The 15549-nt window shown below is 43.9% G+C and overlaps 1 protein-coding gene across 1 annotated transcript; it reads right to left on the reverse strand.

Annotated features, from left to right (window-relative positions):
• Positions 1 to 461: 461 nt before the first annotated feature.
• On the reverse strand, positions 462 to 5856 carry LOC138595295 (protein NLRC3-like). Its single transcript, XM_069666660.1, is given in 8 exon segments — positions 462 to 1027; positions 1174 to 1220; positions 1610 to 1783; positions 2129 to 2302; positions 2581 to 4378; positions 4458 to 4759; positions 5592 to 5687; positions 5759 to 5856. Coding segments are annotated over 8 exon segments (3255 nt in total).
• Between the last annotated feature and the right edge of the window lie 9693 nt (positions 5857 to 15549).

Raw genomic sequence — 15549 nt, forward strand, 5'->3', positions numbered from 1 at the left:
GCAAACATGTTTATTTCTGCTGTAAAAATGTAAACATTTTCCCATCTGCCCAAATGTTATTTGTTGGTTTCTGGAGCCTTCCTCAGAATGTCACAATGTTTCAGTTTCATTTAGCAGAAACTTTAGTCCAAAGCGACGTACATCTGAGAGTTCATACAACACGAGCAACAATCAAGACAGGAGGGAACGGAGTCAGGAAGAGCCAACAAACAGCTTCCAGTGTGATCGGACACTGGTGCTGATCATCAACAAACATCAACAAGGTCAATATCATCATCATCATGAATAAACAAATCAACATCAACAATATCCTCAATAGCATCAATCCCATTAAGTGCGGAGGTACATGAAAGAGACACCAGAGGTTACCGCTTGTGAATTTCACTTTATTTACAACCTTGGACCTGCTGTTCATTTCGCCAAAAAGTGTGTATGGGAGTGTCTACACAGGAGAATACTTTCTACAGTGGGCACAGAGACACTGAGGAACCTGACAACCACAATCTAAACCCAGGATAAAGAGGTTCAGTGACGGTGGTGCTGAAGGTGTGGAGGTGGATCAGCGTGTCAGAGGAGACTCTGTAGAAGGACAGAGTGCCAGCAGAACAGTCCACATACACTGCTACTTTGTTAGAGACAGAGGAGGAGGAGGAGGAGGAGGAGGAGGAGGAGGAGGAGGAGGGAAGTTCTGTTTTTCTGTTTTTGTGACACACTGAGTAACCATCAACCTCAGAGCACCTCAGACTCCAGGACTGGTTGTTCCTCCCAAACCAACAATCATTACCGCTTCCTTTTCTTTTTATTCCTCTGTAAGTCACTGATAAATGAACCACTCCTTTCCACTCAACCTCCCAGTAACAGCAACCAGTCAGACCCTTTCTACACAGCAGCTGATACCAGTAGTCAAACCTCTCTGGATGATCAGGATATGGCTGCTTCTCTGTCGCTACCTTCACCGTCCTGTTGCTGTCAGACAGTTTGAGGTTCCTGTTCACTGTGTTTGTGTCCAGTGTGAGTTCACAGGCGTCTGATGGAGAGAACCAGACACAGTACAGCAGCAGTTTTAGATGTGCTTTCAAACTGAGAAATGTCTGCAGGTACAGAAGCTTTTGATTTAAACTCCTTTAACGTGAGCTCTCTTGTTTTCATGAATCACACTGAACATACACTTACACTTCCTCAGGCCAGGTGTCAGTCTCTGCTCTCCACCATGTTCCAACCTGGAGGAAGAAACAGAATCTCTGAACATTAAGGAGCTTCTGACAGCAAAATGTCTTTTGCTGTATTCCTGTTTAAAATGTTTTAGTTATCATTTCACTTCTGAACAGAAATGTAAAAGATGGCCATATTTCAGGCTCCGTGTTTATTTGCATACAGAGTGGGAAAGTGAGGCAGCTGTGCTTAAAGCTGTCCACTTGTGATCAGGTCACAAAAACCACATTGATACCAATTGGCACAGGAGCTAATGGCTCATTTAGGAGGTCAGTCTCACTGGGGAGAGGGATTCTCACTTTCATCAGCAATGCTACTGGTAGAGATTGAACCATCCGTCCTGAGCTTGTCTGTGTGACAGAGAAACTGTGTGTGAGTTCTTTTTGAATGTTTATACCTGAGAGTGTCCAGTCTATAGAGTGGATCCTCTAGTCCAGCAGACAGCAGCAATTCTCCTGTGTCTCCTGGATGATTGTAGCTCAGGTCCAGCTCTCTTAGGTGGGAGGGGTTGGATCTCAGAGCTAAAGCCAGGGAACTACAGCCTTTCTCTGTGATCAGACAGCCCGATAGCCTGGCCACACACACACACACACACACACACAAAATGCTAAAACTTCTGTTACTATTATTAGCATTCATGTGATAATATTAAAGCCTGAAATTCAGATGGAAGTGATGAATCCAAATATTGCAAGATTTGAAAATTGAGGGTTGAATAAACCTGCACGTAGCAGGTCTTGTCAGAAGACCGAAACACGGTGAATGTGATCCATACAAAAAAAACACTGATTATCTCACAAGTTGACCAGCATACCTAGCTTGGAGGAGATTAAGAGTACAAATACAGAGTTTTCCATAAGTGGTGGCTGCCAGCCAGATGGAAAGACAAAACATTTCCAGTGATAAACTCTCTCACCTCAGAGTTTCCAAACTACAATGGGGACTCTTCAATCCAGCAGAGAGCTGCTTCACGCCTGAATCCTGGAGGTCGTTGTTACTCAGGTCCAGCTCTCTCAGATTGCAGGACTGTGAGCTGAGAACTGAGGACAGAGCTTCACAGCTTCTCTCTGACAGATTACAGCCACTCAGCCTTAAAAGGAGTTAGGGATAAAGACAAACGATGATACTGTCATGTACAACGTCAAACACATAACATTTCTATGAGTCGAACAATCAAAAATAAATCTCTCAGACGATAAAAAGATTTTAAGGACAATAAGTGTTTTATAATTTTGTGTATTATGGGAATCTGTAAGCAATTATTTGAAATGGAAAAAATGTTTAGACTATTATTGACTTAGACACTTATTGGATGAGATTAACCCCACATATGTTTAACAGTCAGTATGAATACTTCTCTGTACTCACAGAGCTTTGTTGGAGGCTTTGACCACTGGCAGCAGCCTCAGGAGAGCCTCCTCTGAAGCAGAGTACTTCTTCAGGTCAAACACGTCCAGATCTTTTTCTGATGACAGTAAGATGAAGGCCAGAGCTGACCACTGAGCAGGAGACAGTTTCTCTGTGGAGAGACGTCCTGATCTCAGGGACTGTTGGATCTGATCCACTAGAGAAGAGTCCTTCAGCTCATTCAGACAGTGGAACAGATTGATGTTCCTCTCTGGAGAGAGAGTCTCACTTATCTTCTTCTTGATGTACTTGACAGTTTGCTGATTCGTCTTTGAGCTTCTCTTCTCCTTCAGTAGGTCTCGTAAGAGAGTTTGATTGGTCTGCACTGAAAGACCCAGGAGGAAACGAAGGAACAAGTCCAAGTGTCCGTTTGGACTCTGTAAGGCCTTGTTCACAGCACTCTGGTAGAGATGTTTGTTTTTAAGTCGTTTAGACCAAACTGTGCAGTGCATAGACTGTTGTTCTTCTGAAAGTAAATTGACACCACGGTTGATGAATGTCAGATGGACATAAAGAGCAGCCAGAAACTCCTGAACACTCAGATGGACGAAGCAGAACACCTTGTCCTGGTACAGTCCTCTCTCCTCTTTAAAGACCTGTGTGAACACTCCTGAGTACACTGAGGCTGCTCTGATATCGATGCCACACTCTGTCAGGTCTGACTCATAGAAGATCAGGTTTCCTTTCTGCAGCTGCTCAAAAGCCAGTTTTCCCAGAGACACAATCATCTTCCTGCTCTCTGGACTCCAGTGTGGATCCGACCCAGCTCCTCCTTCATACTTGATGTTCTTCAGTTTGGACTGAACCACCAGGAAGTGGATGTACATCTCAGTCAGGGTCTTGGGCAGCTCTCCTCCCTCTCTGGTCTTCAACACGTCCTCCAGAACTGTAGCAGTGATCCAGCAGAAGACTGGGATGTGGCACATGATGTGGAGGCTTCGGGATGTCTTGATGTGGGAGATGATTCTGCTGGCCTGCTCCTCATCTCTGAATCTCTTCCTGAAGTACTCCTCCCTCTGAGGGTCAGTGAACCCTCTGACCTCTGTCACCACGTCAACACACTCAGGAGGGATCTGATTGGCTGCTGCAGGTCGTGTGGTTATCCAGAGGCGAGCAGAGGGAAGCAGTTTCCCCCTGATGAGGTTTGTCAGCAGCACATCCACTGAGCTGGACTCTGTGACATCAGTCAGGATCTCATTGTTGTGGAAGTCCAGAGGAAGTCGACACTCATCCAGACCGTCAAAGATGAACACAACCTGGAACTCTTCAAAGCTGCAGATTCCTGCTTCTTTGGTTTCAGTGAAGAAGTGATGAACAAGTTCCACCAAGCTGAACTTCTTCTCTTTCAGCACATTCAGCTCTCTGAAGGTGAAGGGAAACATGAACTGTATGTCCTGGTTGGCTTTGTCTTCAGCCCAGTCCAGAGTGAACTTCTGTGTTAAGACTGTTTTCCCAATGCCAGCCACTCCCTTTGTCATCACTGTTCTGATTGGTCCATCTCTTCCAGGTGAGGCTTTAAAGATGTCTTCTTGTCTGATGGTTGTTTCTGGTCTGTCTGGTTTCCTGGATGCTGCTTCGATCTGTCTGACCTCATGTTCCTCATTGACCTCTCCAGTCCCTCCCTCTGTGATGTAGAGCTCTGTGTAGATCTGATTCAGAAGGGTTGGGTTTCCTGCTTTAGGGATCCCCTCAAACACACACTGGAACTTGTTCTTCAGGTTGGGTTTGAGATGACATCGAAATACTGCAGTAGATGTTTCTGATTGAAAAAACACCAAATCAGTCAGTGGATGTTTGTTTGACTGTGAGAGAAGTGAGAGAGTTAAAAATGGTCTTACTGCTCTGTAGAAGGTCAGCCATCTCATCCTGCTTCATTCTCCTCAGGAAGTGCAGTGTGATCTTTAGAAAGGCCTCCCTGCTGCTCCTTCTCAGCTCTTGCTCCTCAACACTTACTTGCTCGTCATCCTCATTCTTCCTCTCTAGGAGCTCTGGATAATCTGGACAAAGAACCTTCTGGAAGTTTTTTAGCTCGCTCCTCACCAAAGTCACGATGTTCTTCTCAAGATGCTGGATTAAAAAAACAACATTTAAATCATGTTTTACATTGGATTTATAGCTGAAGAGAAAAATGTTGTCAGACCTTGACATACCATAAATATGGAGTCCAGGTCTGTTGGATGTTCATCTGGTCTTTTGGTCTGAACTCTATAAAAAACAAAAGTATGACCTAATATCAACAGATACATGGTTAACTTGGGGACATTTCATGACCCCGGACTAGAATACAAAAAGTGGATGTATGAAATTGAAGCTTCATCTTCATCCTGTCAGCCCCCTTGTACAAAGTTTATTGCATTCAGCACAACCATTTACTGGACAAACGGGTTACTCAGCTGGGGCCTGCCGATTTGGCCTCAGTTACCATGACTACCCCAGATTCGTTGATGAAGGGCCCTTGATGGTTGAGGTGCTTGTTGATGCCTTTGTTCATGTTGCACCAAGTTAAGCAGCTTCATACTCTTTTCTTCCTGCCTGTATAATGTTGTATCAAAGCCAACACAAAAACAGTCATCATTATGGACAGGTCCTCCTTCGTTTTACACCAGGTCCTACCGCTCACTGTAACCAAAAGGAACTCATCAGACATGGACATTTTCCTGCTGTGTGCAATATTTGTAGGGTAGCTTGGACAATGTTAAGACGTGATTCCCTGAGGTCGTGTGTGAAAACAGCTCTGGTGGGCCGTGTTAAATTCTCCATTGAAACCATGGCTGCTGTGAACTGTGTCTGCCTGTCATGAGAGCAAACGATGAACCTGCTGATGGACACCAGCGGCGTAAGAGGAGATGCAGCTGAACAAGGGTCTTATTTTTAGTTTCCAACCGAGCCCCCCAGCTGTGACTGTAGCTGAAAAAAAGATGTGAAATACAGGGAGATGGTGTACATACACTGGCAGAAAGCCTTCAACTTACTCTGCCTCTGAAGAAAGCTGTCCTTTAAACTCTAATGGTGGTCTCATGGACCGGTCGCTCTTGATGGACAGACAGCTGGGTGCAGGTCCAGAGGAGCTACAACACAGCACACACAGAGCTTTGACTGTGAACAATGATGGTGGAGTGATTTGAGAAGAGTCATGGACGGTTAGAGATCATCCTCTCACCTCTGACCTTCATGTTTCCAGCACAGAGAGGTTTTAGAGGGGAGGGCTCCCTCCTCTGTCTCCTCACACTGATCCATAGCAGATCCCTAAACCTTCACACAACACAGCAACAGAGCTCACACACTCATTATAACATTGCTGCTGTCATTAATACAGACATTAACAATTAGATAAAAATCAGTGAGTTTAAAACATGTTGACAGAAGAAACTAAGGCTTTAATTCACTGGTGTGTGTGTGTGTGTGTGTGTGTGTGTGTGTACTCTTCAAGCACATACAGCGTATCAAGTTTCATTCAAGAAAAAAAAAAGTTTGTGACTCATAGCTCAGCTGTGAAGTCAGCTCAGATTTAATATAACTCGTTTCCTGCTGCGTAGTTAATCTGACTCGACTACAAACTAAAACGGATGAAAAATGTGACATTTCTAAGAATAAAAGTGAATGAATGAATAAATATTCACATCTTTAGGTAAATAAATGAAGGAATCACTGCTTACATCCACAAGTAGATTATTTAGCCCTGAAATAAAACAAATGACAGCAGAGTGTCTTTACCAAAGGTGTGTTATGTTACCTGTGAGGGGCCTCACCTGTTAAAGTCTCGTCCACATGAGGTCAAACAGTCTGTCCTCCTTCGTCTGCAGACTCTGACAGACGCTGCTGTGTGTGTGCTGATCTGTCCAACAGCCTTCACATCCTCGTACTTTCAGATCCAGAGACATCATGAGAGCAGAGACCCAGCCTGAGCTGCAGTGCTGCTAGTCAGCAGCAGGTGGCAGTGTTTCAAAAGGTCTAATCAGGGTCTTCACAGCAGTTCCAAAGTCTCTTAAATCACATCCATGTTTCCTTCATTTGTGTCTTCTCCTTATGTCTTGGGAGGGTCTCAAGGAAACCATGCAAGGAGAAAGGAAACATGGGAAACAGAGTCCAAACTGTAGGAGCACCTGTGAATGTTTCTTCAACATGTTCAAGTGTTACGGCATCATAATGTTAATGTCACCTGACAAACATTCAGAGCTCTAACTGAGAGAGAACAGGTGAAGCTTTCTGACACCTGGGGTTTCTGAATTGGTTGTTTTTTTTGCGATGAGGCTCCTTTGCTTAGAAAGGGGCCATAATGAAGCATAATGGCTGAGTGAAGTTTCTGCGACACCGCACAGCTGACGCTTTGTGACTCAGAGACAGGTTCTGTGTTATCCTCTGCTCCTTTAACCGACTCAGGCTGACGAGAAAACAAACACAACAAAAACGTCAGGAAAGCTGCAGTGCTGCTGTCGGCCACCGTGTGGGGCAGTGAGCAGACTGAGGTGTTCAGGTCCTTCAGACAGACTCAGACAAAACACAAAGAGTATCGACATGTCAATACTGTATTTATGTACAGTTTTTATATCTTATGCTACATTATGCTTCAATGCCAATTCATACATGCTACAGTAGCACTACTACTACTACCCATATAGAAAAGTAAACATTTACACTGAGACATTCATCTTCTTGCTCTTTCGGTACATTTGTTTCATGTCACTTCTTGTACAGATCTTATTGTTTTACATTTTTATTGTAGTTGAAACCTGATTCTGATTCATTGTTTTAGATCAAACCAGTGTTTTTAATCTTTTTGTCCTGTTAAATCATCTGTTAGATCCACATGAACGTCTGCACAGTGAGTCTGTCTGTGGGGCTGTCTAAAGATTATATCTTTAATAAGTGACGTAAAGTAAGGAAGCCCTAAGCGGACATGCATCTGTACATTTCACTCCATTTACCGTGATAACGAGTGATTTCTGTTGTTTTCTCGAGATCTCGACTTATTTATCTCGTTTTCTCGAGATAACAACGCTGCACCACCCGAGGTTAACGTCGTTAACGAACATCACGGCGATAAATGTTCGTCAACAAAACGCACAAACAAAACGACCTGAAGTTTTTTTACTTCTCACTGTTCAATATTTCACACATAAAATCAGAGAAGTTCAGAAACTTCTCCCATTAATCATCTGACGGCCACAAAGATTTATCTGTGACCCTTTGGTGGGGCCTGAACCTTAGGTTGGGAACCACCGGGCAAACACTGTGAAACACTCGTTGTTATGGACGAGAGACATTTTGCAGTGTTATAGATGAAAGAGTCTTTCCAGACAGAGTAAACAACCAAGAAAGGAATGCAGCGGAGCCAGGCCGAGGCTGCGATGCATCTTGGGACATGTAGGCAAAGCTGGCACGAGTCCACAAGCAGGAGAACTCAGATTTCTCTGCCAGTGCAGAAAATACTGAGGAAATGTTTGGTGCACATTTACGTCAACCCTGAACACACCTCCACTTAAAACCACCAAAACCAAACAAACAGAGAATCCTACAAGTCGACTGTTTAACAAACACAGCAAACTGACTGTATGACTCCTGCACAGCAGCAGAGATAATTATCAGTACGAGTGAGCGCTCTTCAGTCAGGATGATGCACAGCAGCATGAACTCTCCTCATACATGAGTGAAGGGTTAAAGATGTTTGTCGTGCAGAGACACGTTGTGTTTCTGTCGGTGGGAAGTCGTCAGGTGCTGCGTCTGAAACACACGTCGGCTGTTTGAAGGTGTGAAGGCCGGCGGCTGCCTGATAACGAAGACACACCGACATGAAGGCTGCGCGGTTAATCAGTGACTGAAGGCTCAAAGTGAGGCCCAGCTTTTTCAAGACCTGGACCGTCTGAACATGATCAGTGTTTTATGGTAAAACAGAGAAGAAATAACGTTTCTAAAGTGAAACCTCGCTCACACCTGCCTCTCATCGAGTTTGGCGAGGGAATCGGCTCAGTGCAGGGTCAGGTGTGTGTGTCTGATTGCCCCTGATTCAGACCAGGTGTGTGAAGCCTTTGTATGCCGCTGGGTTCCTGGGCTCTGTGCTCACTCATCTCACCATCAGGTAGTGAGAGGGTCTCTGAGTGTGTGCTCGTGTTGTGTCGGGGTGTGTCAGTCTGTAGAAGCACCACAAGAACCTGTCCGTGTGATTTGCTCATCGTGTCCAGTTTTCTCTCAGAGTAGTTTTCTCGGTGGCCTTTGTGGTCGTCTTCTTAGGCATCCATTGTGTTTTAGTTTAGAAGTGTTTCCTCGGTCTCCCTTAGTTTGGTTTCCAGTCAGCCGCTCAGCAGCGGTGGTTTAGTTCCCCCTTACTGAAGCGTTATTTGGTGACTCATTATTTTGATATGGCCCTCTTCCATCTAATCGATGTGATGGGATGGGAGAGTATTAAAATACCCCCAGGCGGGGCACCGGTTTAGCTCAGGGGTTAAAGTGTGCGTCCCAGAGGCTACAGTCCTCCATGTGGCAGCCCCGGGTCTGACTCCCACCTCGGCCCTTTGCCGTGTGTCATCCCCACTCTCTCTTCTGTTGTTTCCGACACTACGCACGTTCCTCTCTCTCTGAATGAAGATAAAACAAACATACCCCCGTCCACAACTGCATCTGCACTCTGCATCATCCTGACAATCTTACAGTCAAACATGACGTAGGGGGTTAAAGCTACACACACAGACCGTATTAATAATGGACATTGCCGCAGTGACGTCATCCACTGGATCAAGTTCAGTATTTTGGCCGCCATCAGAAGTGACCATATTTGGACAAGAGGGCGGAGCTGGAGAGGAGAGAGGGTTAGCAAACGCTAAGTTATCAAAGTTAAACAGTCTGAAACCAAAGCTAGTTAATGAGCTGGTTAATCAGCTAGTTAACCATCGTGTGTATCAGGATTATTCATATCGCTCGTCCACATCTCCAGTGAGAGAGCGTCGGGTTCACAACACGCTCTCTCTCATACCTTTAATGAGCTGTCATTCTCACCACTACAACCCACCGTCTCCTCTGTGGGGAGAAACCAACAACAGTCCTGACTCCCTGCACGGGCCGCCATGAATAAATCACTGTATGAGCTAACAAGCAGGTACGGTGAGCACAGGCGCAGGTAGCTGCTAATCAGTGCTAACATATAAATGTGTGAGACGTGTTGGACGCTCTGTTCGTCCAGAAAAGCACACAGATTATCTGTCTGATATTTACATGAACAAATCTCCAAAAGGCTCCAACAGCACAAACACGGCCCAGAGGTTACGTTCAGTGACTGAGTTAGCTGAGGGGACACCTAGCAGACAGCTAGCAGCTCCCAGCTGTCACTCAAAGAGGCCACGCCCCTAATGCTGCATCACTTTAAGCCCTAATATAATGTAAACAGGTGAGCTGTATAAAGATTCTCCCCGTACAGTTGTCATGAAGACAGAAATGAGCTATAGAGACCCAAACAGTTTTTTGTACCAGGCTGTAAACATGTTTATTTCTGCTGTAAAGTTTAACATGGGGCTCTATGGGGACTGACTCACTGCTGGAGGCAGCCTCAAGTGGACACCAGAGGAACTGCAGCTTTTGTTGTTACCTCATTGGCTTCATTGAGATGTTGAGACTCCCCTGTACGAACACTCGAGCTGCAGGCACCACGAAAATGATCGACGAACATGAAGTGAAATAATATCTGAAAATAAAACTTCTCTGAGTGAGTGAAAGTGAACCTTCACATCAAGTAAACATGTTAAACATCACAAAGGTTTCACCCTGATCCTGTGAGAGCAGACAGTTGGGGGGTGATGACAGGGAGGGGTGTGTGTGTGTGTGTGTGTGTGTGTGTGTGTGTGTGTGTGTGTGTGTGTGAGTGTGTGTGTGTGTGTGTGTGTGTGTGTGTGTGTGTGTGTGTGTGTGTGTGTGTGTGTGAGTGTGTGTGTGTGTGTGTGTGTGTGTGTGTGTGTGTGTGTGTGTGTGTGAGTGTGTGTGTGTGTGTGTGTGTGTGTGTGTGTGTGTGTGTGTGTGTGTGTTTGTGTGTGAGTGTGTGTGCTGGGGTCAGCGTGGTGCTACAGCACTGACTCACAGCTTTCTTCAGTCTGGCAGCCTGCGTGTGTGTTTATGAGTGAGGTAAGACAAACTTTGATTTTGAAATATGATGTTATAAATATAGATCAGTCTGACTGCCTGGATCGCAGAGTGTGTGTGTGTGTGTGTGTGTGTGTTTCTGAGATGAACTGTGGAGTGTGTGTTTGAACGCAGCACCACATGCTCACAGAGGCTGTTTCTGCTTTTCAAATGTTTCACCTGTTAAATCCATTCCCTAAGAAGATGATGGAAGTTTAACTGGACATGTTGTTATTGTGCATAATGAGATTTTACTCAGTGTAACATGCTCAACATGTTCGACAGTCAGGTAATTATATAATCTTTTATTCTGGTTAACGCACGGAGACAAAAGCAGCTGTCGGCACCTCCTCTCCTCTCCGTGGTAGTTACACCAGAGTGTCTGTGATAAACTGGTGTCCAATGTTCTTCAGTCAAAATATATGAATGAATGTTGTGTTAAGTGTTCTCACATGTTCTGTCTTTATTTACACTCATTATAAATGTGATATATAGATCTCTATTGCCCACAAACACTCACAATAAAGTTATTGTCTTTCAGCTGGTAGTTTTTTTTTTACCAGAAACAGCTGTTACGTCGCTCTCTTCAAAGCCACCAGACTGCATTGACAAAAGCATTAATTTTACCTCTCAGAACACATGAGCTGCTGCCTCAATCTGGTCATTAGTTTGTGTTATTGTGTGTTACACAGATATTATGCTGATTACTAACTTACCATTTAAAAACACCAAAGTCACACAATGATACAAACTAACTAACCAATCAAGTCAGAAGTAAACCAGCAGCTCCTGTGTGCTGTGAGCTAAAATCAGTGTTTTTATGAATGGAGTCTGGTGTGTGTGCAGAGAGCGATGTAACGTCTGTGTGTGGTTAAAACAATCATCTTCCTCTGTAACAAAAAGGTCTATCTCTGTAGGGATCCTTTCTGTCATGTTGTCACACACTTAGAAGAACAATCTGAGCCTGTCAGTGGAAACAACAAGAACTTTTAGTGGACGACCTTTGACCCATCAAGGATTATGTTGCAGCCATTACAGCCTGTTTCACTGCTGCAGGATGAACACATCGACTGCAGACACAAACACTTTTTAAACATTTTTGTCATTTAGACTCAAAATATGTAAAATTAGGGACCAGGTTTCAAAGGATTCCCCTCTCACTGCTAAAATGATCTAGGTGAAGGGTTCAGCGATGATCAGGGACATACAGGAAGGTTGTGCCGTGACGCTGATGTTGTTTGACCGGTAACAGTCTGATCACAGCGAGGGGTCGACGTGCAGAGACACATCTGCGGGCTGAGACGAGGAGGTCGTCCACGCTTTGAAGACGACAGCGACTCTTTTGCGCGGGCTTTAGGAGTGCACCTCAGCAGAACACATTCACATTGTCTTTATTTTTCTGTTTTCCACGACAGGACAAAAGAATGTCCGAGGGGGTCCATGTTCAGTGTCCACTGTCCGCCGCTCCGACACCCCGCAGCTCTAATTGAGGCTTTGTCCGTCCACATCTCGCCTCGTTAGAGACCCCGGAGCTGCAGGCCGGAACAAATCCAACATGTCAGCTGCACTCAGGTCTGTGCGTGTCAGAGTGTTACAGGACGTCCTGTGTGGAAAGCTTTCTGAGATACTTTCACACAAACGTCTTTAAACCAAATGACTAAATGTTTGATTTGAAAAGACTCGTCTCACACGATCGTGAGGATGCAAAACACACCTTTCTGAATAAAGTCTTAAAACACACAAAACCATTTTCCAGAAACTAAAGCTGTATCGACGTAACGTCTCGATAGACTCAGAAAATATGAGCAGCAAAATAATCTCAGTGTATCAATGTAAAGTATTGGATGAGACTTTCACAATAAAGCAGTAAAGGTGGCAATAATAAATAAGCAACATCTGTTTGGACTTTCAAAATAAAGCTGTAAAGATAGCATTAATAAATATGCGACATTGAGTTAGACTTTCAAAATAAAGCAGTCTTTTTGGAGCATATAAATTTGCAATGTCTGGTTAGACTTTCAAAATAAAGCGGTAAAGTTAGCAAAAATAAATAAGCAACATATGGTTTGACTTTCAAAATAAAGCTGTAAAGATAGCAATAATAAATATGCAACATCTACATAGACTTTGAACCAACCAGCCAAATTAGCAGTAACCAATATAAAATATCAGGTAAGACTTTCAAAATAAAGCAGTAAAGTTATCCATAATATACATGCAGCATCTGGTTGGACTTTCAAAATAAGGCGATAAAGTTAACAACCATAAATATCCAAAGTCTGGTTAAATTATATTGTTAAAGTTGCCAATAACAATGCGAGGGTCGCTTAGACTTTTCAAAATAAAGCTGTAAAGTTAGCAAAAAGGAATATGCTACATCTTATTAGACTTTCAAAATAAAGCCGTCATGTTCAGGCTTAAAACGAGTCTGGTCTTGTTGGATAAGTGAATAAATAAACAACGTCCAGTCATACTTTCAAAGTAAAAGCTTGCTGAGAAACGTTTCACATTAAATGATGTTTAAAAGCATAACAATCGTAAACAAGAGGTTCTGTTCTCCAAGCAGACAGTTTGTGCTCTTCATACAACATCACCTGACATCAAGGAGGGAAGCTTTGGGAGCTGACCAGTGTGACCAGCGGGTCGTTGAGTTCATGAGCACAGTGAGGAGGAGCTAACTGGTACAGACGTTTTTTTATTGTACAGTGAGACAGTGACGGGGGGGGCATAGAGACAGTCCAGCTGCTGGGGAACAAGGACACGCCCAGTTCAATTAGGAAGAGAAGCATCACAGGTCAAAGGTGACACACAGAGCCAGAACAACACTATAAGGTCGAGAGGGAGGATACGATAGAAGAAGAATGTCAAACAGGAAGTGAACCCTCGACAGTGCTGCTGTGTGCTGCTGTTAAACACCTCCTGCACTGAACCTGCCTCCTCTGTGCTCTTGTCTCTGCACATACAGCTGTTTGCTGACCTGGTTACAGCTGTGTTTTGGAGTGAGGTTCAGATTGTTGAGGCAAAAACACACCAATAAAGTATCAGGTGTGCACCTTTGATTTTGCATCCTTCTGCAAAAAGGGAAACAAATGGATCAAAGACTTTAGGAGCGTTTCCACTGCAGGAAGACACCAGGAATCTAAACAGGAAGCAGGAACTATAGTAAGTACCATGTAAAGACTCCTGCTCCAGGAGGGCTGGACGTAGCTGATTAACCGTAGTCTTAATAATGTGTGATGTTCTCGTTATGCATGTCCACATTGACATCTCATATCTCTCCACCGTCCTCCAGCCTTCCTCCTCCCCTCCTTTAGAGCACCAGCGCCCCCCGCAGGCCGAGGAGGGGACCCCAGCCTGTCCTAACGTCGACACCTCTGTGTGTTTGTGTGCGTTCGACTTGTTAATCTCTGCAGGCAACTGTGACGTCACGTTCCCTCACAACCGTCTGCAGAGATGATCAGTCGCTCTGCTGATCCACGGAGCAAACGTTATTAATGACATTAACACCAGCACTGTGCTCAACTGTTATTGAGACGTACTTTTCCTGCACGTGACTTTTTCCCCTTCTGCTGCTTTTTAGTTCTTCTGCGTTTAAAAGAGACATTTTCTTTGACTACATATATTTAAAAACCGTAAGTTATGAGTTATTTTGAATATTGAGAATAATTTTATAACATATATCAAATAAATTAGGTCGCATTTCATCAGCTACGGGAGCAGTTTTTCCCTTGGGATGGGAGAAAGCTGAAAGGCCTACATCAGACTACCATTTAAAACATTTGGAAGAATTTAAATTGTCATCTTGCTTTTTTTTCGCCAGAAGTGACCATATTTGGACGAGAGGATGTAGCTGGAGAAAAGGTAAGCAGACGCTCATGAATGAATTCACAGTAACTATGATGCTAATTGGGATGCTAATTCTCCTCAGAGTGTCTTTGTATACAAATGAACAAGACATTTTTCAGGCTCATTTTCTCAATGACTTCTACACAATCAGACTTCTTTCCAGTGAAGTCGCCCCCTGCTGGACATTAGAAAGAATGCAGGTTTAGAGTTTTCAGGAAAATTCAGCAGGGCTTACAACATTCAAAGTTTCCAGTTTTCTTGCACTAGCTTGGTTAGCAAGATGTAATTCAAGCTAACTGTTAAATTAATTATATGCTAAATTTGGCTAGCAAGAAAAACAGGCTTCAAAGGAAGCAGCCAACTCCTCAAAGTGTCTTTCAGGACAACTGAAAACCGAAATATTTCAGGTCTCTGTTGTAGAGACCTGTCAATCACAGGTAGCCCCGCCCTAACCCCGCCCCTCTTCCTGGTCTGTGTGACTCTCAGTGGGAGCATCAGTGACTAAATGAACATCATGCTGTGTTGAAGAAGACTTGAAACTAGAGACTGAGACCATAAACTCATTAGGAACATGTTTACTGAGGGAATACATCAGGAGAGGAGGAGGAGCATGTTCTCATAGACTTCTATAGGATCACTCTTCTCATAAAACCAGTGCAGTCGCCCCCTGCTGGACATGAGAAAGAATGCTGGTTAAAGCTACTATTGGCTTCACTTTTTTAAGACCCAGAGGCTATGACCACTTCTTTTATCTTTGCTTAAGAGCCAGTGTTGATGTAACAAGCTAGCTGTGTCTTAAGTCACACACATGAGCTCCACCTTTACTGGCTGCACCAATAATCATCATAATATAATCATCATACTATACTATTATTGTGAAATTAACCATTCTGATAAAATAAGTACTTTTCATGTTAATAATTCTGTGCTGTTACTTTTACAGTGCAGGACTTTTAACTACTTTAAATTTTATTTTGAAAA

This window comes from Semicossyphus pulcher, unplaced genomic scaffold (genome assembly GCF_022749685.1).
Source record: "Semicossyphus pulcher isolate SPU_LCO1_2020_fin unplaced genomic scaffold, fSemPul1.0.p SCAF_17, whole genome shotgun sequence".
Taxonomy (NCBI): domain Eukaryota; kingdom Metazoa; phylum Chordata; class Actinopteri; order Labriformes; family Labridae; genus Semicossyphus; species Semicossyphus pulcher.